This window comes from Hoplias malabaricus, chromosome 4, assembly GCF_029633855.1.
Source record: "Hoplias malabaricus isolate fHopMal1 chromosome 4, fHopMal1.hap1, whole genome shotgun sequence".
Taxonomy (NCBI): domain Eukaryota; kingdom Metazoa; phylum Chordata; class Actinopteri; order Characiformes; family Erythrinidae; genus Hoplias; species Hoplias malabaricus.
The window spans coordinates 13,279,932-13,303,780 of NC_089803.1; the positions used below are offsets into that span (position 1 = coordinate 13,279,932).

At 42.3% G+C, this 23,849-nt stretch overlaps 1 protein-coding gene across 1 annotated transcript; it reads right to left on the bottom strand.

Annotated features, from left to right (window-relative positions):
• Positions 1 to 14,780: 14,780 nt before the first annotated feature.
• On the bottom strand, positions 14,781 to 22,581 carry LOC136695302 (zinc finger protein 665-like). Its single transcript, XM_066669311.1, has 2 exons — positions 22,510 to 22,581; positions 14,781 to 18,205 (listed from the first exon to the last, which is right to left on the bottom strand). Exon 2 carries the CDS (start codon positions 18,088 to 18,090, stop codon positions 16,447 to 16,449), a length of 1,644 nt encoding a protein of 547 aa, XP_066525408.1. The 5' UTR covers positions 18,091 to 18,205; positions 22,510 to 22,581; the 3' UTR covers positions 14,781 to 16,446.
• Positions 22,582 to 23,849: the final 1,268 nt, after the last annotated feature.

A 23,849-nucleotide genomic window follows, 5' to 3' on the forward strand; every position in this document is an offset into this window, starting at 1 on the left:
GCCCCACACTACTGAAAGTCAAGATCTATTGATTAGATCCAATGATTAAAAACAGGTGGAATGAGGTGTGTCTTCTGCGTGGTTGGAAAGAAAACCTGCACCCACACGGCCCTCCGTGGATCTGGTTTGACACCCCTGGTTTAGGGCGTCTGATGGGTGCACTCTTGAGGGATTTCTTCAACCATGGATCCCCCAGATGTGTGTGCCCCTGTTAGCCTCACCTCCGTTGTCCTAAGGTTGGAGCCTAACAGCCTCTACCCTTAACCCCCCCCCCCCCCTCCAAAAAAATTCCCCCGGACCTGAGGGGGTAATCCTCCAGTGAGGAGGAGACTCCAGCATGCTGCTTTCACCAGTTTCCTTTGCTCCTACGTCTCAGGCTGGAGAAGTCACTTGATTCACGAGTCGACTCCTCTTGAAGGTGCTGAGCGTGAATGTGCTGAAGCTTGCTACTCCATTCCGCAGGCGCCTCTAAAACATACCCCACAGGATCTCTGGGGCCTGTACGGAACGGCGTCCGGCGAATAGCGCACCTAGCAAATGGGTTTTCAGTTTTAGCTGCGTCCTTTACTGGATCGGTCATTCTGTCAGGACTCGCGGAGTGCGGACTGACGGAGGCGGACGCACTTGCTAAAAACAGTGAATTTTATTTAATTTTATTTATTTATTTTATTTATTTATGACACATAGAGGTAAAATACAAGAAAAAGGAGTGCAGAAAGGCTGAGCGTAAATGGAGGCACACTAAACTTCACATTCACTTGGAAATTTCTGAAGAGTAACTCATTAAGTACAATGTGGAAGTTAGAAAGGCCAGACATACCTACTTCTCTGAGATCATTAGTAAAAGCTCTAACAACGCCTGCTCGTTTAGACAGCACTGAACAACCACAGACCAATCTCTAATCTTCCTTTCATAGGCAAAATTACTGAGAGAGTTGATTCTATTCAGCTCAGCAAATTTTTACATGAACATTGTGAACATTGTGATGATTTCCAGTCAGGCTTCTGTCCACATCACAGCACAGAAACTGCCCTCATAAAGATCCTAAATGACATCCGTCTGAACACAGACAGTGGTAAGGTATCTGTGCTAGTGCTTCTCGTTCTTAGTGCTGCATTTAATACTGTTAATCACAGCATCCTTTTAGAAAGACTAGAGAACTGGGTGGGTCTTTCAGGAACCGTTCTCAGCTGGTTAAGATTGTATTTAGTGGATAGAGACAATTTTATTGCTATTGGAAATGATAAATCAAGACGAACATTGCTGACCTGCGGTGTTCCACAAGGATCAATTCTTGGACCTCTACTGTTTAACCTTTACATCTTACCACTTGGACAAATTCTTAAAAATAATAAAATTGCCTATCATAGTTATGCAGATGACACTCAGATCTATTTAGCTCTGTCACCAGGTGACTATAGTCAAAGTCAAAGTGAACTTTATTGTCATTTAGACAATATTTCAGATCTGCTAGAAGTGAATGTACCCAGTAGGCCCCTCAGATCACTCGGGACTGGTCAGCTAGTAGTGCCCCGGGTCAGAACCACACAGGGGGAGGCAGCTTTCAGTCACTATGCTGTCTGTACCTGGAACAGACTCCCGGAAGACATCAGATTTGCCCCAAATATTACTGTCTTCAAATCTAGACTAAAGACTTTCCTGTTCTCCTGTGCCTTTGAGTAGCGCTGCACTTAGATTGAATTAAAAATGTAGATTTACTTATTTTATTTCTAGTACCATTTTAATAACTGTCCTTATTCTGTTTTTATTGTTTTTACTGAATAGCTTTTAATCATTTTTATTTTTATTTTATATTGTTTTAATTCTATATTATGCTTTTTAATTGTTTTTATTTTCTTTTACTTTTGAAATTCTACTGTAATTATTCTGTATCGTTCTGTAAAGCACTTTGAATTGCCATTGTGCGCTAAAAATAAATTTGCCTTGCCTTGCAAAGTGTGCTTTTGGACTGTGGGAGGACACAATGAGACAATATGGCAACATGGGGAAAATACGCAGAGGGCAGACATGGTCCATCTAATGCCTGTCATACTCTGTTTTGAAAACACAGCAATCTTTACGTCCAGCAGTACACTCTGCATCTGAGGACTGAGAAGTGAGTTCAGTGAGAGAGACGGGTTGGGTGTCCAGAACACAGGCTTCCTGTAAGAGAGGAAACAATGGATCATTTTGAGCAGCAGGCTTGGCTGCTGCATCTGTGAGGGCATTGCCCCTAACAACCTCTGAAGTGTCTTAAGTGTGAGCCTGACACTTTGGGCAAAATAATTGCTTTCAATAAAGGCACCAGTAAAGTGTGATCAATGTTTTTACCTGTAAATTTAAGAAACGTCCTGTATGACTACATTAGGAATAAGCATATCTGTAATCTGTCCAAATATTTACACTCTTACCCTCAGTTTACAGGCCACTGTTAGAGCCACCAGTGCTTGAGCTGAGAGCAAACCTGGCAACCTGACAGATCACAAACACTCATGCAGAGAAACAACAGCAAAACCAACTTGGTTCTTTCCAAAAGTGTCATGGGATGCTGACCCATCAACAAATAAATTAAGCATTAGGAATTGGAATATGCCTTAAATCAGGTCTCAGGGAGCAGACCTGAGAGATGGCTGCCAAAAATTCATGAGGCTCTCCATCATAGAATAGAACAGAAATCAACTTTATTGTCATTGCACATGTCATAAGTACAAAGCAACGAAATGCAGTTTGCATCCATCCAGAAGTGCTTAGTAGTAAAAAATAAAAATATAAATATGTATATTACAAATGTACAGTACATTGTTTGGGTATGGTGTAAATAAATATAAATATGTACAGGTTATGAATGTGCAGACTATGAACAGGTTATAAATATTAATGTGAAGGTGTATAAACAGAGAGTATAATATATGTGTGTACTTATGAACAATGTAGGCTAGTCATACAGTATGTAAAATAGTGGGCAATATATACAACAGATGAGAGAGCCGGTAAGTGGTGTTTAAGTCCATGTGTTATTAGCGTGTGCTAGCATACAGTTTGTCATTATTGTTTGGATATCGGGAGGCAGAGTTCAGGAGTGTGACAGCTGTGGGAAAAAAGCTGCTCCGGTACCTGGTGGTCTTAGTCTGAAAGCTCCTGTAGCGCCTCCCAGAGGGCAGGAGGGTGTCTGTGTGCTGGGTGACTGGGATCTTTGATGATTTTTCCAGTCCTTTTCAGACAATGCTTCCTATAGATGTCCTCTATGGCAGGAAGTGGTGCTCCGATGATGCATTGGGCGGCATTCACCACCCTCTGCAGTGCCTCTGGCCTGAGGCAGAGCAGCACCTATACCATACTGTGATGCAGTTGGTCAAGATGCTCTCAATAGTGCAGTGTTCCTTCTGAAGTCCACGATGAGCTCCTTAGTCTTATCAGTGTTGAGCAGAAGGTTGTTATTGTCGCACCACTCAGATAATCCAAGCCAGACAATCCACCTCCTTCCTATAAGCGGTCTCATCGTTAGTGATTATCATAGTGATTCTGTAACCCTGAGACAATCGGGTCCATGTCCACAATTTACCCTTCAATAAAAAGGCTTTCTGGGTGCAGAGGAATGCTGAAAAACACATTCGCTGAATCAATCACAGAAAAATAAGTGCTGTTAGCAGGTTTAGCATGTACCAGGGATAAGACTGTGTGCTGATTTGGAACTTCTGGAGAGGGTGGAATCTTAGGATTTACTGCCTGCAGGTCTTGCACAAACCTTTACTCTTTTTTTTTTCTCTTTTTTTTTCAAAGTCACTTCTGTAATGTAATGTAGCAATGTTTCTATATTTAATGTGACCCAATGATAATTTCACATTGATTGTATGTATATGCTGTATATGGTTATAACTCCAGGTGTGTGTGTGTGTGTGTGTGTGCTGTCCGCTAGTGCTCCATAGCTGACTAATTTGCTGACATGAACACCCTCAGCCTGACCCAGTATGAAGAAGAAGAAGCAATTCATCAGCCCTCACACTTGAGCGAAGTGGATGTGAAACGCTGGCCTGTGTTTAGCGTTATTTCCATGGATTCGGAGCCCCAGGTGCAACATTATTGAGAAGGAGCTCTGGATACACTTTTGGTGGAAAGTGAGTCTCCGCTGTTAAACACACACACACACCAGAGAGCAGTAAGTTGTGCTTGTTCACTCCGGTTTATCTAGTCTACTTCTGTAACGTTTTCCTAGAGTGCATTTAGAGTCGTTTCACAGATTGAACTTTGCATTACAGTTAAAGAGGAGCCAGGGTTTCCCCATCCACCGAGTTTTTGCGAATTATGGAAATGCGCATTACAATAAAATAAAAAATAACTTAATGGGAAACTACGACGGAGATTCCAAGATTAAGGTCAGAATTCCGAGAAAAAATCTCAGAACAATTCGCTGCGTATAATGGAGCAGACATAGTTTAACTGTGGAATGCAGTGTGTTGCTTAAGTCATGCTATGGTATAGATTTCAGGAATAAGCACTCAGTTCTCTTCCACATCAGGACCACAGTGTGATTAGTGTTTAAACCCTGAATCAGTGCAAAAACCCATGGCATGTAGTTTCACATGATACAATTAATGATCACAAAACTGATGGATCCAGAGCGAGTAGAACTCCGGTGCCCCTGAGGTACAGTGTGACACAGTGTCCTGGAGAAGACTCTGAGCTTCTCCAGTCTGTACTTCAATTTAAATTAGTCACTAGATGGGTAGATCATTCAGCGTCATGGCACCCAAGATCTGGAAATCTTTATGACAAAGGTGTTGCCCCTGCTTTTTAAATCTTCTTTTGAATCTCAGCTAAAAACCTACCTCTTCTCCCAGTACTCCCAGTTCTCCACTCCATGGTCTTAAGTGTCATCACTTTCTCATGTGTTCTTTTCTACATGAAGAGACCTTTAATATTAGAAAGCTGCTACATAAATAGTTTATTACCAGTAACAGTCCCATCTGTAGCCACTTGGCGTACCTTTAATGGCCCCATTGGACCTATCTGTAGCTGCCCTGTCCACAACTGTGTCCCAAAAACAGTCAGAGGTTAACCCAGTGTCAAAGGAAGGTGGAGTGAGGGAGATCTAAAAGACTGTAGGTGTCCATATAAAACTGTTTAATGTGATTAAGAATCATTAAAGATGAGACTGCTCCTTTAAATTATGATCTGAGGGGTAGTTCAATAAAATCTGCATGGTCAATGTTTCAGGGACTGTGTCGTTATTTCACTCCTCTGTGCAAAGGCCAGGAAGGGACAGGGTGGGGAGAGAAAGGTTTGATGTAGGTTCAGCGTATGTTCAATGGATGATGAATGGGGAGGAACCAAGCTACATTCACAAGCAGGGAAAAGTGGGCCAAATCCAATTATTTTGTGATCTATCCGACATCAGTACAAATCTACATAGATCATGAGGGTTGTCTCATCTAAATCTGTCCAATCACAGTGCTGGCACCATGTTTATATAAAAGTGCAAAACAAACAAAGAGCACGAAGAAACAGAGTACAAACTGAGAAAACGATAAAAGAGAAGAAAGAGAACCTGGCAAAAATGGCTATAAGCCAGAGCTTCATCTCCTTGCTCCTCACTGCTGTGCGCTCAGGGTTGGGGTAAACAGCGAGCGGCTCATTATTATTTAAATGAACAGGTGCTGAAAGCAGCCAATGTGACGAGCTGTTTAGACCGAGAACGCACCTGTGGTCAGACATTTCATTACCAACCAAAACTCTTCATTTTGTGAAGGGGGGGGGGGTAGAACAGTAAGTTGATTCTCCACAATCGACTGCCCTCGTTTTCTTCGTTCTGCTTCAGGACCTACGTTTAAGAATCAATACTAATCCAGTGCCTTGTCACAGTTGGGACTTGTAAGCCGTTGAAAACCAAACAAGTCAAAACACATGCAAGTTCTGGACACAGTTTATATCACAGAACATTTCAGGGTGTGTTTTAAAAAAAGAAATTCATCAGTTAAAGTTTCTCATTCATGACTTAATCCACAGAGCAGGACAGGAAACACCTGAAGATTAATTAATCTTCAGTAAAAAACTGAAGATTACACAGCAAACAATACAGCGTTAACAGCGATGTTCTAGATAACCCATTAATAACAGTCCTGTGTCGAGTACATAGTATGTCTGTCCACAGAGGAAACCCTTCTGCAGGGTGTCGAGGTTAAAACACAGTGAGGAAACACGGGGTCAGTTTGTTCATAGGGCAGTGGGTAGAGAGAGCAGCTAGTGATCTGTTCTGTACGACTTCAGTAAACTTCACAATACTTTTTATTCTGGAACTCCTGCACCTAAAATAACATATCTGAAGACTGAAGAGTGAAAACTGTAGAGAATTGTATGAGAGTCATGATAAAGCTGGTCTCTCTTCATAGCATCTGTCAGGGTGACTCAATGGCAGTTTATTTTTTATGAATCAGAAATGAGAATCCCATTATTTGCCAAGTGTATTACACACACAAGGAACATATTTTGGTGAGAGCACATGTATGACATGTAACATACTAACAGACCGGACAAGCACAGACTATTAACAAGTATTAAGCATGTATTAAAGGCAAAATATAAAGAGTAAAACTAATAAAGAGCCATGGAGAGGACCTAAGGAGAAGCGTGAGCTGGTGAGAATTACAGAATAATATGAATACAGCAGAATTTAAACATCTGTACCACTGTGAAAATAGCAATACATTCCAGAAGAGTCACTGTAGTACAGTAGGGGAGTTTGGTGTTTCAGTTTAAGTTTAAAGTGCAAAGTGTCCACTGTGGTTGATGAGTGTTACGGCTCTAGGAAAAAGCTGTTAGCGTGTCCGGTTGTGCTGGTTTTGATGGCCCTGAATCTTCTGCTAGAGGTAAGTGTTTGAAAGAGGTGACGTCCAGGATGAAAGGGGTCAGCTATAATTTTGCTGACACGCTTCATTACCCTGCTGCTGTATATGTCCTGAAGCGTTGGCAGACTACATCCAGTGATTCTCTTGGCAGTAAGTCAAGCTTGTTCAGTGTGGGCATTGGACTCCGTCAGGGCTGTGCCTTGTCTCCACTCGAGGCGAGGCGTAGTCTGAGACAGGAAGGCTTCGGTCGAGAGGCTCAGGAGGTGGCATCTCTGCTTTTTGCGGACGATGTTCTTAAGGCTTCTTCACACAGGCTTCCAGCGTTCACTTTAGCAGTTTGCAGCCTAGTGTGAAGCGGTTGGTATGTAGATCAGCACCTCTAAGTCTGAGGCCATGGTTATCTCCCAGAAACAGATGGCATGCTCCCTTCAGGTAGGAGGTGAGAACCTACCGCAAGTGAAGGAGTTTGAGTATCTCTGGTTCTTGTTCACGAGTGATGGGAAGAGGGATAATGAGATTGACCGTAAATTAGGTGCAGCGTCTGCAGTGATGCGGTCACTGTACCGGACCGTCGTGGTGAAGAGAGCTGAGCCATAAAGCAAAATTCTCAATTTACCAGTCAGTCTACGTCCCCACTCTCACCTATGGCCATGAGCTCTGGGTAATGACCGAAAGAATGAGATTGTGGATACAAGTGGCTGAAATGAGCTTTCTCTAATGGGTGTACTCTCCGTGATCGGGTGAGGAGCTCAGGCATCTTATAAGGATGCCTTCTGGACACCTCTCAATGGAGGTATACCAGACAGGTCCAACTGGAAGGAGGACCTGGGGTAGACCCAGGACACCCTGCAGGGATTATATCTCATATGTTGGCCTGGGAACACCTGGGGATCCCCCAGGAGGAGCTGGTGGAAGTTGCGTGTGACAGAGATGTCTGGGCTTCTTAACTCACCCTGGTGCCACCGTGACCCTGAACTGGATAAGGGTTACAGACAATGAATGAATGAATACTATTTTTAAACAATGGTATTCAGGGAAGAAACAGATGGATATGAACATTTGAATGTCACACAAGAGGCATCATCTCACCCCTCCCTTTATCATCCCACCGCTTCCCTTTTCTTCCTCTACATCTGTCTCTACGCATCATCCCACCCCTCCCTTTCTCTTCCTCTACATCTCTCTCTATGCATCATCCCACCCCTCTCCTTTTCATCCCACCCCTCCCTTTATCATCCCACCTCTTCCCCCGTTGCAGCCGCAGCTGCATGCCTCAGACCTTCTAGCTCGCACCCCTTTATTGGTGCTGCGGCAGGTCTGTCTCTTGTCCAGCCCTCTGAGCACTCGACACTGTCTACTCTATGTAGGTCTATGCTGCGCATCATCCCACCCCTCCCTTCATCATCCCACCTCTTCCCCCATTTCAGCCGCAGCTGCATGCCTCAGACCTTCCAGCCTGCACCCCTCTATAGGTGCTGCGGCGGGCCTGTCTCCTGTCCAGCGCTCTGGGCACTCGATTCGGTCTTCTCACTGCATGGCTTCCTCATTGCTGATTCATTTTCTTTCCACCCTCTACCCCTCCTACTTTCCAGCTCGCATCCCCTCTACAGGTTGCTGTTTCGGGCCTGCCTCCTGCCTGGCGCTCTGGGCATTCTATGCAGTCTCCTTGCTGCACAGCTTCCTCACTCTAGATTCGCTCTCATCCGATCGTCTCATTCTCCCAGTCTCTACATCTGCAGCTTGCATACTTCACGGACGCTCATCCCAACCTCTTCAATTTGCGGCCGTGCCATACACTGCCTCTAACATTATAATTCTCATTTTTCTATTTAGGTGCTGCTGCAGACCCTCATCCTGACTCCTCTGCTGATGTGCTTCTCCCACCCTCCGGCTTCCAGTTTATACTCTCTTTTCAGATGCTGCTGTGGACTATCGTACCGGACCCTCCCCTGTGCTGCCTTGCTGCTCACACTCTACAGCTTCTAGCTCCTGCTGTTTTCAGGGGCTTCGGTGGATTTTCATCCCCCACGTCGTGTTGCTGCACTACTCCGAATCTCTGACTTTCCAGCTCATCGTCTTCCCAGGTGCCGTTACAGGCCATGTCCTAATCCTCTCCTTTGTGGCTGTCCCGCACCCCGCCTCTTCCTTTACAGCAAACCCTCTCTCCTTATGTGAACCTTTATCCTAATCCCCTTCCCCTCATGGTTTCGCTGCATTCTGCCTCTTCCTTTACAGCCCTCCTCTCTCATGCCACAGACCTTCGTCCCAACCCCATAGCCTTGCAGCCGCACCGCCCACCTCCAACTTCCCCTCACAAACAAACAGCGCCCTGCATCCACTCTCCGGCTTGCACTCTCTCCTGCTGGATCTTACCTTCTGCTTCTGCTTGCAGCTAAGCTTCTCCTAGCGACTGCACCTCGTACTAATTCTTCCAGCAGCTGCGGGCTTTCAACCTGACCCCTCCTCTTCGTGATCATGCCGCTCCGACCCCCTAAGTTCCAGCTTATGCTCTCTTCTCAGGCGTGGCCTTGGACCAGCCCCCCTACGCAGCACTCGGGCCCTCGACGCCACCTCAAATTCAATTCACCCTCTCACATACAGCCTTGTCGCTCTCAGCTTCTAACTTTCCAGCTCGTGCCAGCGGGGACCTTACTCTTTCATCTCTCGCTAGCAACAGCACCTCACCCTGCATCCTATGGTACTGTTCGCACTGATTCCTCCAGGCGCTGTGGACCTTCAACCTGTCCTCCTATCTTCATAACCACGCTGCTATCTAGCCCCTAAGTTCCAGCTTATGCTCTTGCCCAAGGTTACCTCGGACCAGCACTCAGGCACTTAACGCCACCTCTGGCACCTGTTTTTTCAACACCCTCTAGGCATCTTCGTTATCTTGTAGTCAACTTTTCTACCTTGTCTCCTTGCTTGAGCCCCTGAGCACCTTTTGGATTTTTCTCTTTCAGAGTTTTCTCCCGTGTGACAAAATGCCTTCTATCTATCTCGCATATCCTGCGGTGCTGACCTTTTTGGGCTTCTTAACTGGCCTCATCTGTCATCCCTCTAGATCCCGATTACATTCTCAATTCCCTCTATGCCATTGGAAAGGCACCAACAGGGCACACCTGCCAACAAAGCATATCTCGCTGCCCCTCTGTAGTACTTGACTTCAAGGCTGCTACTAATCCACTTTCCACCTATTGTTGCCAGCCTAAGACCCCTCACTATTACCCAATCACCATCAATTGCACCTAAGTAGACTTAGCAAAACTCTGTCCAGTGCATCCAGCATGATGCACTATCATGGTGGCCCCAGATAAATGTCACTATTATTGTTACACTGTAGCTTAATGACATTTAGCTGGTGATACTTTAAAATTTTATTATTAGTTGATCAATATGATTTCTGCTGACGCGATGATCTTGTCCATCTTAAGACCAACTCTGACTCTATATCACTTTTAACAATCATCACCCCTTTACCGCTGCGGCATCTGAATACTCGAATTACCAGTCACGCTAGAATTTCCGTTATCATAATCAATAAAGGACATTCAACTTACTCATGCTATTTCTCTACCGTCTCACATGACACTTAGTCATGCACCAGTTTATTAAAGGTAGTTCATTCAAAGACTCACTAACCCCTTCATTCACCTACACACAATCAGGACACCAATCAAACCCTTGACCAGAGTACCTGAACCTATCCATTCTGCAGCACTTAATGACATGTAACATTTTGGGGGTCTGGCTTCATACGCATTCATAAGCCGCCCTGAACTCTTCCCCAAAATACTTCTGAGTTTATTTCCCTGTTTCAGCCTCGACGGGCATGGTCCGTACTAGCAAAGTGAAGTTATGTATTAACATAATTTTGGGAGTAGGACCAAGCCCGAACTCCTCCTCTCAGCCCTATATATACCCTGCAAATTCACGTCATTTACACGTCGGACAAACTCGCCTCATTTAGTTCAGGAGATGGATCTCGACTCAACTGCTTCATGACATCAGCTCGCTCCTCCGCGCTGGGTCATTTCTGCTGATCCCCATATTCGGAATTGTGTTCGGCCTTTATCAAGCCCACTGAGCTTCCTGTTTTAAACTCGTTACTCGTTAAAATGTTACTTTCTAAACTACGAAGAGTCTGTTAAGCTTGTGGATCAAATGACATAGTCCATTATCTACAGAAGAGAACCAGGGGTTTCACAGGCAAGGCAAGTTTATTTATAGAGCAACTTTCAAAGACAAGGGAAAATCAAAGTGCTTTACAGAGTCAAAAGAATCCAATAAAATAAAGACAACATATGATTATTAAGATGTAATAAAAGAATAAAGCTAAAGCATAGTTCATATTCGGAAGTGGCTCGGAAACACTCCGAAATGAATATTCTATTCTCAAATGCTACTTGTAGGTCCATCACTCACTTCCTATTCTTCAGTGTCATATCACCAATATATTAATATATCACCAAAATATTAATATATCACTAAAATACTCTAAAATATTGTGATATATATATATATCAGTAAAAATCTAAATAAATAAACATAATGTAATTAAAAGTCAATACATTTAGAAACATGTGTGTGTGTAAAGCTTTATCTTGTGTGTGTGTGTGTGTGTATAAAGCTATATATATGAAGGCGACTGGCTAATTATTTTGACCTTTATTTATAATTTGTCCTATTTCGGTATGCACTGCGGTTCACTGGAAAGAACTAAGGTTCCAAAAATCAAGAATGGAGTTCTTTTGGTGGAAAAGCGCCATGGTTGACAGCAACAAATCAGTGTTCCGATTGGTTAAACCAGGGGTCGGCAACCTTTACCACTCAAAGAGCCATTTGGACTCATTTCACACAGTAAAGAAAACACTGGGAGACACAAAACCCTTTTGAAATTTTAAATCAAATAACACTGCGCATAACAGGGTTTTTTGCCTTTGTGCTATGTGTAGTGTATGTTGGGTATACACCGTGATATATATAAATATATATAGTATATATATTTATATATTGTGTTTATAGCGTTGACCTTATTCAAACTCTTATGATTACTGATATTTGACTAATGATAGTAATTAAAGTTTATGATTGGCTTAAGCAATTAAAACGTTAATAATTAGTTTGAGAATGAATGATAGTCAAGCTAAGTGAGATCTTCAGGATTTTCAGACCTTTAATGAACAGACTCTACACACTGTGATTTCAAATAATGAAGGTATTTATTAACAAAAAGAAGAAGGATATTCACTTAACATATCATAATCTTGAAATCTCACGGCATCAACGTAGGGGAAGCCGATTCGACTTTAAAGATGAGCTAGGCGTTATGGCTTGTGACTAATGTGTCGCTAACTGAGGTTTAATTAACGTATAAATTTATCAAGAGACTTAATTAGGCATCAGCTTCTGGAGAATGAATGAATCTTAGCTTACTTACTTGTTTGCCGTTTTACTGAGCCGTTGAGTCCCGCTGTTTAACCTCCGTGCTCTGGGGGTTGTTTCTCGTCCTTCCCGAGTTGTGGAATGTAAGCCTGCTTGTGAAGGAGATTCCCTCCAGGTTGAGTAAGGCACTCTCGGCCTTAGGCGGGGCGGCGTCGATCGGGATTTCCCTTTTTCGGTGAATTGCAGGCTTGGCTGGTCTCTCCCGAGTGGGGTGGCTTCTTCAGAGTGTTTAGCTCGTCAGTCGAATCTCCAGAGACTGTGCCCTCAGAAGTCGGTTTATAAAGCTAATATATCCGCTTTCAACTAATCTAAAGAGGTGATATCTTATTCTGGGCACGAATAAGTTTCACCTGCTTTGATCACTCGTGAGATTAAACTTAGATTGAGTGATAAAACAAACACAATTAAAAAGAAAAGAAGATATTCAAATCACTCGACGTTACTAGTAAAGACTTCATACTCTAGCTAACTCAAGACGTCTCCTGGGTAGCGGAACGAGGTCCTTTGAAAGTCTTTGTTCGTCGGCGTGAAGAGGAGAAAACATCTTGCTTGGAGAGGTTGGAGCTTAAAGAAATAGCTTAAGATAGAGCGCGTGAAGTAAGAGAGCGATTCGTAAATTAAGAGAGTAAGAAAACAAGAGCGAAGCGTAAGAGCTTCAGAATAGGAAGTTCAGAGAGAAGCGTACGAGCGGAAACGTAAGAGAGCAAAAAGTAAGAGAGTGAAAATGAGTCGGCACTCTCTTTTCAAAGGTAGCGCGGTCACGCCTTATTGGGAGGTGTCCTTCCTTTGATTGGATCCGGGGTCCGAGGCTCACGTGACTGGCTTCATGAGACAGGAAAGGGGGAAGGCAGGATCAGAGATTCAAAAAGTAATAAGATAGAAAATTCGCGTATACCGAAATTTCCTATACATGTTAGTGACATATCACAATGAGTGTCCTGGATTATTAATATCAAACACCTACAGAAAATTTTATTTTGGGTGCGTCGTGCTTACGTCCCATTTACAATATTATGTTAGAAGATATTAATTCATTTTCTTAGACAGAAGTTTTCTTTCATGATTGAAAACAGTAATACACATCACTTCATTGATCGGTAGACGTTCGTCTGAGGACACAAAGAGTGACATTCATACATATCGCGTACACATATATATCAGAATTTGAATAATTTTCGTTATTGTTTAGGCGACCTCGGGCGAGGCGTAGTTTCGCCAATGTCCACTTGGGGTCGATGTTGATCCATGTTGTTCGTCCTTTGCGGATGAGTTTCCAGGAGTTCAGTGCAAGGTCAATTTTTTGGGGCCACCTGTTAGTTGGTCAGGAGATAACGTTCCGACATTTAGGCGCCACGGCCATAAACCGGGATTATAACTCCCCACTTTGTTTGAAGTTCCTTTTTCTTAAAAGCATCATAAAAATGGGTTTGTTATCTGGCCGTAACCAGGCGTCCTTTGATGTAGACTTTAGGTGAGTTTATGTGTGTGTTTTAAAACGGATCTGCGCACACACATAAAATTCTGTTGCAAACGAAAATCCTTGTTAGAGTTGAGAGTTCCTCACTCAGAATTTTTCATTTCTCGATCCATACTCCACTACATATGTATAAACAAACTATACTGTGTAACATTTATGAAATCAATGAACGACTGCAGAGAAAATGAAATAACATTTCTGCATGCAACAAAACATTTTTAACTCTGGGTTGGGTTGAAGGTTAAGTAAAATACTCAATGTCTATTTGAGTCCTTGTAGCAATGGAAAAAAAAACCGCCGAACTTAAATTATCCACTGGCAGCAAACAAAAATGCTGTCTTCTCTCTGCGTGCCGCTCTCTGGGGCTAATGGAGTACATTGGGAAAGCTGCTGTCTGATGAATTAGATGATTTTTCCACAAATCAGTAAATATGAAAATATAATGTACCATGAAATCACTTCATTTTGTGTCTCCTTTGATTCAGCAGGGATACAATTCAGACAAGACACAGGGCTGAAGAGAAATACAAATATGACCATTGTATTTGCAAATAATCAGACCAAGAGTGCACACAATTTAATTTTCTAGATACTGTTTGACAATGTAAAAATGCAGCCTTCTCCAAAAGAATCATCACCAGTGTCTGAGTGATGTTAGGACCCTTTGGGCACTGTTACATGGAGAACAGTTCCACCAGATTACACTTCCTCATGTAGTGGAATTTACCAAAACAAATTCAAAATCTTTATAAGACATAGTTGATCTAAAACTTGTATAATAAGCAATGTGCAATAAACAATGTGCAGTACAACACACAGTAATACCACAAAACAGGAAAAAAAAGTGAATCAATCCTTATCTTTCTTAAACAGATGACTCATTTGACTCTTTTTAGGTACGTTAGTCAGACAAGCAGTGATTATAGTGTTCATGATGTGCATTTATATATACATGCATATATATATATATATATATATATATATATATATGAAAAAAAATTATATATATGCACTGAGACATTACTTTGTTTTAAACCATTTATTGATGCCTATTATTGTATTAAAATTTGTTAATTAAGGTAACCTTATGGTAAAGTTAATCATTATTATAAAGTTTACACACAGGAAAGTGTAATATTACTTGAGGGAGTCTACTATAGACCGCGAATCAATATGGAAATGGGCCAAATCGTGTCAATTCAACCTGCTCTTAACTTTTATGTTATAATACATTCTTTTCACAAGTGTTAACTAAAGGAATTAAGTAGATTATTTACAAATGTCTATTTCTAAACTGTATTTTACACACTACTCTTAGAAGAAATCTGCATGCATATTAAAGTAAGAATACTTTCTGATGAAGTCGCTGGTAGCTAGCAAAATAAAATAGCAGTTTAGAGCATCACCAAGCTATTCTTAAGTAGCTATTAATCGTGAGTGCATTATAAATCATCACTGCTTGCCATTTCTGTCTTACCTGGTGTAATAATTGATTGACTGATTCCTTTATTAATCCCACAGCAGAGATATTCACAAATGATACAGAAGCAAAGGGACAGCAATAATAAGATAATATGCTAAGCTTAAACATTGAGTTCTAACAACTGAGGTGTTTGCAAGTAGCATTTCCATTAAAGCAAGGCTTAAAACACAGCAACCTCTAAAACTGAAAAGACACTTACTACAGCAATTGTTTATAAACAATGAACAGTTGGTTGGGAGTGTCTCCACTGCACGCTTATCTTGGCGCAGTGATAAGCAGGCTTGGCCTTCATAGCAATCAGAATATAGTCTGTTTTGATGTTTGCTGAGGTCCTGATATCCCAGCTCCATGGCTCCTGTGCTCTGAGAAACAAATTGCTCCACCAACACTGATCTTTAACCTTCCAAGGGTATACAGTCCAGCCACAGAAATAAGGACAAATAGTGATTATACGGCAGACGGCCAGAACTGTCTCCTCTCCCAGCTCCAGTGAGAAGCTGCTGAGTCCCGGCTGTGCTCCAGAGCATTGCAAAGCCCCTGCAGGACCTCCTCAGAGTTAGTCAGCTGTCTCCTCACCTGCAACAAGGTCTGACGGTGACAACATGACAGTTTGTCAATTCCACACTGTACCCATGTCCCTCATCCAGTTGCTGGATGATCCCCTCAGGCTCCTCTGGGTCAGACTGGATGGGCGGTGTGCTGGGCTGTGTGTGTTGCTGCTGAACCCCTGACCGTGTCTGTGGTTTAGTGTAGTTGATCCACTGAAATGAGGAGGGAACTGCCCCGACTTTCAACGTCCTTTTTCTCTGTGATTTACTGATAATTTTGTTGCTACTAAAAGCTATGTCTGCTGAATATCGTGTGACTGGTTAAAGTGAAACAATCTCATCTTATTTTGTTTAACGACTCAAGACAAAGTTTAAACTCTTTTGGAAAACAGTGGAAGCTCAGTACAGAGTCAAATAATCTTTCACTGGGGCACAGTAGAACACAATAGTGACCGAGGAGGAAAATAATGATCTGTAACAATTAATTCTGAAGCCACAACTTGAAAATAATAAACAAAATTCCATGAACAATCAGTGGCATCTTTTATCACAGTTCAATCACACGTCTCCAAATCCTCAAGAATTACACAATTCAGCTTTAAGAATAGTTTTAAATGGAATATGACCCAATCACATTAATCCCTCATTCAGTGCTACTGCTTCTGTTCTGGATGAACGCAGTGATGTTTTTGGACAGAACTCTGACGAATAAAACTATTCCCACACTCTGAACAGTGATACGGTTTCTCTCCTGTGTGAATGCGCTGGTGTTTTTGGAGATTACTCTGCTGAGTAAAACTCTTCCCACACTCGGAACAGTGATACGGTTTCTCTCCTGTGTGAATGCGCTGGTGTTTTTGGAGATGACCATGTACAGTAAAACTCTTCCCACACTCGGAACAGTGATACGGTTTCTCTCCTGTGTGAATGCGCTGGTGTTTTTGGAGATTACTCTGTACAGTAAAACTCTTGCCACACACTGAACAGTGATATGGTTTCTCTCCTGTGTGAATGCGCTGGTGATTTTGGAGACTACTCTGTTGAGTAAAACTCTTCCCACACTCTGAACAGTGATACGGTTTCTCTCCTGTGTGAATGCGCTGGTGTTTTTGGAGATTACTCTGTACAGTAAAACTCTTCCCACACTCTGAACAGTGATACGGTTTCTCTCCTGTGTGAATGAGCTGGTGATTTTGGAGACTACTCTGTTGAGTAAAACTCTTCCCACACTCTGAACAGTGATACGGTTTCTCTCCTGTGTGAATGCGCTGGTGATTTTGGAGACTCCTCTGTTGAGTAAAACTCTTCCCACATTCTGAACACTGATACGGTTTCTCTCCTGTGTGAATGCGCTGGTGTCTTTTGAGACTACTCTGTTGGGTAAAACTCTTCCCACACAGTGAACAGTTATACGGTTTCTCTCCTGTGTGAATGCGCTGGTGTTCTTGGAGACTGCCCTGTTCAGTAAAGCTCTTCCCACACTCTGAACAGTGATACGGTTTCTCTCCTGTGTGAATGCGCTGGTGTACTTGGAGACTGCCCTGTTTAGTAAAGCTCTTCCCACACTCTGAACAGTGATACGGTTTCTCTCCTGTGTGAATGCGCTGATGTGTTTGGAGACTACTCTGTACAGTAAAACTCTTCCCACACTCTGAACAGTAATACGGTTTCTCTCCTGTGTGAATGCGCTGGTGTGTTCGAAGATTACTCTGTTGCGTAAAACTCTTCCCACACTCTGAACAGTGATACGGTTTCTCTCCTGTGTGAATGTGCTGGTGTTTTTGGAAACTACTCTGTTCAGCAAAACTCTTCCCACACTCTGAACAGTGATACGGTTTCTCTCCTGTGTGAATGCGCTGGTGTTTTTGGAGATTACTCTGTACAGTAAAACTCTTCCCACACTCTGAACAGTGATACGGTTTCTCTCCTGTGTGAATGCGCTGATGTGTTTGGAGACTACTCTGTTGAGTAAAACTCTTCCCACACTCTGAACAGTGATACGGTTTCTCTCCTGTGTGAATGCGCTGGTGTTTTTGGAGATTACTCTGTACAGTAAAACTCTTCCCACACTCTGAACAGTGATATGGTTTCTCTCCTGTGTGAATGCGCCGATGTATTTGGAGACTACTCTGTTGAGTAAAACTCTTCCCACACTCTGCACAATCATGAGTTTTCCATTTGTGTTTACTCATCTGAGTTTTTCTGTCAGATGTGTGGGGAGGAACCAAGCATGTTTCCTGAGAACTGGAGCTTCTGCCCTCCATATCCACACATTTAATCCCTCCTGATCTCAACATTGTGTTGTATTCCACTTGGAAATTATTCTTGATACACCAGTGTAAGAACTGTGGAACTCAGGAACTCCTGGACAACAGGAGCCAGAGAAGATATCAAAAGAGATGTTCTTCTGTCCTGGAAGACAAAGACACAAAGACAAATTAGTTAAATTCACTCTCTCCTGGCCACCAATATTCTCCTGAATGTGTAGTCAGTCCCACCTTCAGTACTGTACCTGAAACAGCGAAAATAAGCCAGTGTTGCCTGATGGTGCAGGAATAGAGCAACATCCCTATCTGTTTTCATACTTTAAATGTTCTGAATGCTGGCAGGTTCTATTCCCATGACCAGAAGGAATATTGTGGATGAAGGAGAGATAATAAAATTCACATTATTTAGAGGACGATGTTTCTCTAAACAGTTCTCTTTGTTTATTTTGCTCTCATAGCAAGAAGAGGATGGAGTTTGCCGTTTGACTCCCCACCCCCCAAGGTTTCTTACTTCTGCTCTGACACATCTTTTCCTGTCACTTTTGTTTCAGCAGCACCCACTTGGTGCTAATACCCAGAATTCTGTGCAGTTTCTTTGTGCAAACACCAACTGTATACATTCATTCATTATCTGTAACCGCCCATCCAATTCAGGGTCCAGGGACCAGAGCCTACCTGGAATCATTGGGCGCAAGGCGGGAATACAGTCCTTCACAGGGCAACACAGACACACACACACATTCACTCACACCTACGGACACTTTTTGAGTTGCCAATCCACCTACCAACGTGTGTTTTTGGACTGTGGGAGGAAACCGGAGCACCCGGAGGAAACCCACGCGGACACGGGGAGAACACACCAACTCCTCATAGACAGTCACCCGGAGGAAACCCACGCGGACACGGGGAGAACACACCAACTCCTCACAGACAGTCACCCGGAGGAAACCCACGCGGACACGGGGAGAACACACCAACTCCTCACAGACAGTCACCCGGAGCGGGAATCGAACCCACAACCTACAGGTCCCTGGAGCTGTGTGACTGCGACACTACCTGCTGCACCACCATGCCGCCCCAACTGTATAGTGCTTTAAAAAAATTAAAAAATAAAATTCTGAAATATGCAGCACTCTCCTGTTTTTTTTTTCTTGGATCATTCTGCTCTGTAATAAAAGACTAAAGATCCAGAGAAAGAGAGTGACAGAAACAGAGTTTTAATGTTAGAAAAAAAAAAGAGTCTCTTTCTGATATTTAACACACAATTCCTTTCAGGAAAACACGGTATAAATCGTATGTAACAGTCTCTCTCTGACGTTTATCTTCTGTAAAACTAGTGGTATAAACTAGTCCTGGGCGATATGAGCACAAATCAACATTGTGTTTAATTTTATCACAATTACGATTACTTGTTGTATTTTTGACCTTCATAGTTCAGTGACGAGGCTTGTGCTGTAAATATGCTCCAGTATTAAAGGCTGCGATATTTTTTCTAATGTTGCTGGAAGCTTGATCTTTTTTTGAGCATTATTTATATTTGGTGTGTGATTGTGCTTTGGCTGAAACTGTTTTTTTCCCCTCAGCGTTTACATTTGATTTCTTTTTGTTCAGTGTCGTCTTAATTACAGTCAAACCCAGCACGTACAAACCACAGACACACTGTTTTTCTTTGATATGAGACACTCGAGTCGCTCGGTCGGCCTCTACGTTTAGGTCACTTCCATGTGACAGATAGGGGCAGAATCATGTGACTACAGCTTGTTAGTGTGGCTTTAAAGGGACAGTACATGAACACAGTGGGGACATAACAGAATAAAAATAATCTATATTATTGATATAGACTAGATTATCCAGTGGATTTTTTCCCCCATCAGTACGGCATGTGGCTTAACAGTGAAATAAAGAACACATAGCGTAGGTTAAGTTTTGTGTCAACTTCCCACCCAGATTGCTACATTTTTTACCCGTTTGCCCGTTGACACAGTAAGGTTTTGATTAAACTGTATTACATGAGCACACAGGTTCATTCCTTAGTAGGGGTGTGCAGTATATGGTGGGGGTTAATTGTGTTATAGACTGTAATTGGTCTCTGATTCATATGATTTGACGTGTGTTAATCTGCAGAGTCTGTGTGGGTTTCCTCCGGGTGACTGTCTGTGAGGAGTTGGTGCGTTCTCCCTGTGTCTGCGTGGGTTTCCTCTGTGTGCTCCGGTTTCCTCCTACAGTCCAAAAACACACGTTGGTAGGTGGATTGGCGACTCAAAATTGTCCATAGGTGTGAGTGAATGTGTGTGTGTGTGTCTGTGTTGCCCTGTGAAGGACTGGCGCCCCCTCCAGGGTGTATTTCCGCCTTGCGCCCAATGATTCCAGGTAGGCTCTGGACCCACCGTGACCCTGAACTGGATAAGCGGTTACAGATAATGAATAAATGAATGAATAATGGTGTTATAGACTGTAGTTGGTCTATGATTTATATGATTTGACGTGTGTTAATCTGCAGAGTAACTGCCAAAATTTTACTACAACAGTGTGGAATAAAGTTTTACAGGCGCTAGGACTGTTTAAATGAATGATTTCCTAAATCTTGACACAGAATTACAGTGAAAAGATGCATACAACACATTTTGTACGTAATGTACAGGGAGCATGAAAAACCTGTTACATTGTGTAGGCATAAAGTGCCATGAGAGCCATATGAGATGCATTGATCAGTTTTGAAAAAAGTCATATACACAAACCCAAATATTTTTGACTATCCAAGATGTGATACCAGTCATAAACAAAGTGGTGTTTAATGTAGAAACCTGCCAATTACATTTCAGCCATCACCCATGCATTGAAGACTTGCCTCTATTAGAATCATGAACAAAACCTGGGATAGTGTAAAATGATCAAAAGTATAGAGAACTTTCTTCCTGACATCCTTGTTAATGTAGATGATGCCACACCAGAGAAAGAGAGCAGGCATTCCTCTGAGAGAAACTATATGGTCTTTTTGTAGCTTTGTGTGACCATTTGTTATACCCCTCAATCCCATCCCCCATTCCCACCCATCACCCCCCCCCTTTTTTTACATGATACCACTCCTCTCACAGCTTTCTCCACTTCCTTATTCTCATCAATGTTCTTACCCCACCTCAAACTCTTCTTCTTCCTCCTAATCCCTTCCCCCATTTCTCCAATATACATAAGGCCTTCTAAAATATTTGGTGGCAGACTGAATTTGGAACAGACTTGACTGGCAACAGTCACAGACTGGACTGAGAACAGACTGAATAGGGCACAGAACGAACTGGCTATAGACTGACAAACTGATGACCAAGCTGTGCCCGTGCTTTTCTGCATGCACGTGAGGAAACCCCAGAACCTCCAGTTTCCAAACTTCTGATCATCCTGAGATAGAATGAAATCACCCAGTTGTGCTCATACATGATCCTGTGTATGTGTAAATAAACTCCACTCAACACCAATCTCCAGTCTCCTGACTCGTCAATGTCGAATTTCTAACACCTCCAAAATGATGGGGGGAAAAAGAACATGGACAAGAAAGGAATTCAAGAATTGGAAAATACAATCTCATTTACAAAAGTAGTCAGCAAGCAGCTTCTTGTCTGTTGTGAAGGAAAGGTGGTGACGGATCTAAATGACTAATACATTGACTTAAGTATTAAACATTGAGTTACATAAATTAAAGAAATATTGATGTTTAAAGTAAAATATTATAATTAATAATGATGAAGTTGAGAAGCTGGTTCTCTCTGAGACCGCTGGTCTGTGTGCTCTGTGAGGCCTGAGAATGCTTAACAGTGACACTGAAGAAGCCCATTGTAGTTCATTAGAATTCTGGTAAACATCACATACACTTTTACATGAACAAAGGCTCTTACAAAAGCTGAGTCTTATTATCGAAACACCGGCCTGATCCAAAGGTATTGTTATTATTATTAACCATAAAAGCCTATTAAAATCCTGGGGGTATAAATAAATAAAATCATTAATCGCAATTTTTTGTATGACAAAAAATCGTCAGTTAAATCGACAGTGGCCTTGGCTCTTTTTGGGAGAATAAGTAAATGAATACATGAATAAATGAAAACAATGCAGGTATGTTGTCTGGTTTTATTGCTTGCACCACTCTAAAGCATGGAATTAGTGGTAAATTCAGCAATAGCTAGGCATCTGTTCTGTTAAGTTTTTAAAATGATTTGTTGGATATCAGAGTTAACTTTAAATGTTTAACTGATTGAAATGTTCAGATGTGGACTAAATTCCACATAATTCACCAGTCCTCAGTAAAACACGGTATAAATGGCGCATACAAGTCTCTCTCTGGTCTAAATCTTCAGTAAAACACGGTATAAACGGTTTAAAAGTCTCTCTCTGATCTTTGTCTTCAGTAAAACACGGTATAAACGGTGTGTAAAGGTCGTACACAATAAAAACATTTACCTTCAGTAAAAACAGGTCCTGATTTCTCTCCAACACAGCTCTCGTGCAGAACGGACGCGTCTGATCACGGAGCAGCGAACACTTGAGCAGAGCTGAAGAGTCCGGGCAACGCAGTGCGTCTGTCCAATCAGAGGAGAGCTGGTGTTTGAGTGACGCCTCTACAGTGCAATGAATGAAGCCCTTTTTCTCAGTTCAAAATGACTGTGATTCTGATTGGACGACGCAGGGCCTACTGCTCTGGCCTCACATCCGCCCCCTGAGATACGATTGGCTGGAGTTTAAGCACAGCTTGTCTCTGATTGGACATTCCTCATAAAGACAGTGTCCTCAGTCCAATAGGAGCTTTTCCACTGGAGAACACGCATAGTAAGAGGTAAGAAATGAGAGTCTTTAGTATTAGTTTACGTGAGTTATTATGTGTGAGTATAACGAAAACTAGTTTACAGCCTTCCCAAGCAGCAGAGCTTACACATTTACATGGACGGCAGAATAGGCAGCAATATAATAAATAAATCTTTGAGGTAGATATTTACAATATTAGTTTTACATAAACTGTAGGATGGGTAGTGATTTCCTGATTCAAGGTTACAGCATATGTTCTGTTACAGTTCTCACCAACAGTTGAGACGTTGTGTTACTGTGTAAATAAGGAGCAGTCTGTATGTCCATCAGAAAGTGCTAGAAGTAGAATACACATTAATAACAGTTATGAGTAATAAATATCGCTGCTTTAAAGAATCATTGCACTTACTGTGAAGTAGACTCTACAGAACAGACAGAGCATAGAGTTGTTCTCTGTATGTGTGTGAGTGTTCACTGACTGCAAATGTACAGAATGAACACATTCAAAGTGTAAGTGTCACAGATGATCACTGCCACAGAAAAAAAGGCAGTCAAGCGCAGGTTTAATAATCTAAAAACGTAGTCATAAACGATCCAGGTCAATACCAAATAAACATTTCAAAGATCAAGACAGACTATCCAAAAAACACAACCCCAAACTCATAAAACAAAAACCAAAGCAGAATGTCAAAACCAGGAGAAAAAAACCCAAGATATAGATGTCGCTTTGAATTGTAGGACAGAACCAAGAACAAGACTTCACAAAGAACCTAATGCACCATGTGCTTTATATATACACACATACACACACACAATATGACCGCCAACAGGAACCTGAGTAACACTAGCGTAGTATTCTGGAGAGAGTGACCTCTGCTGGTGCGGAGGGGAACTACCTGCTGCAGACCTGACAGTAAGGTCCTAGTTTATGGGAGTGATGTGGTCAGGAAAGATGGGGGAGTCAGTGGGGTTAGGAGACTAGGTTAGGTGTTTGTTTA

What these genes read in the sequence shown, in the direction of transcription:
- LOC136695302 (XM_066669311.1), bottom strand. Translation starts at nt 18,090, where the DNA reads ATGTTGAGATCAGGAGGGATTAAATGTGTGGATATGGAGGGCAGAAGC.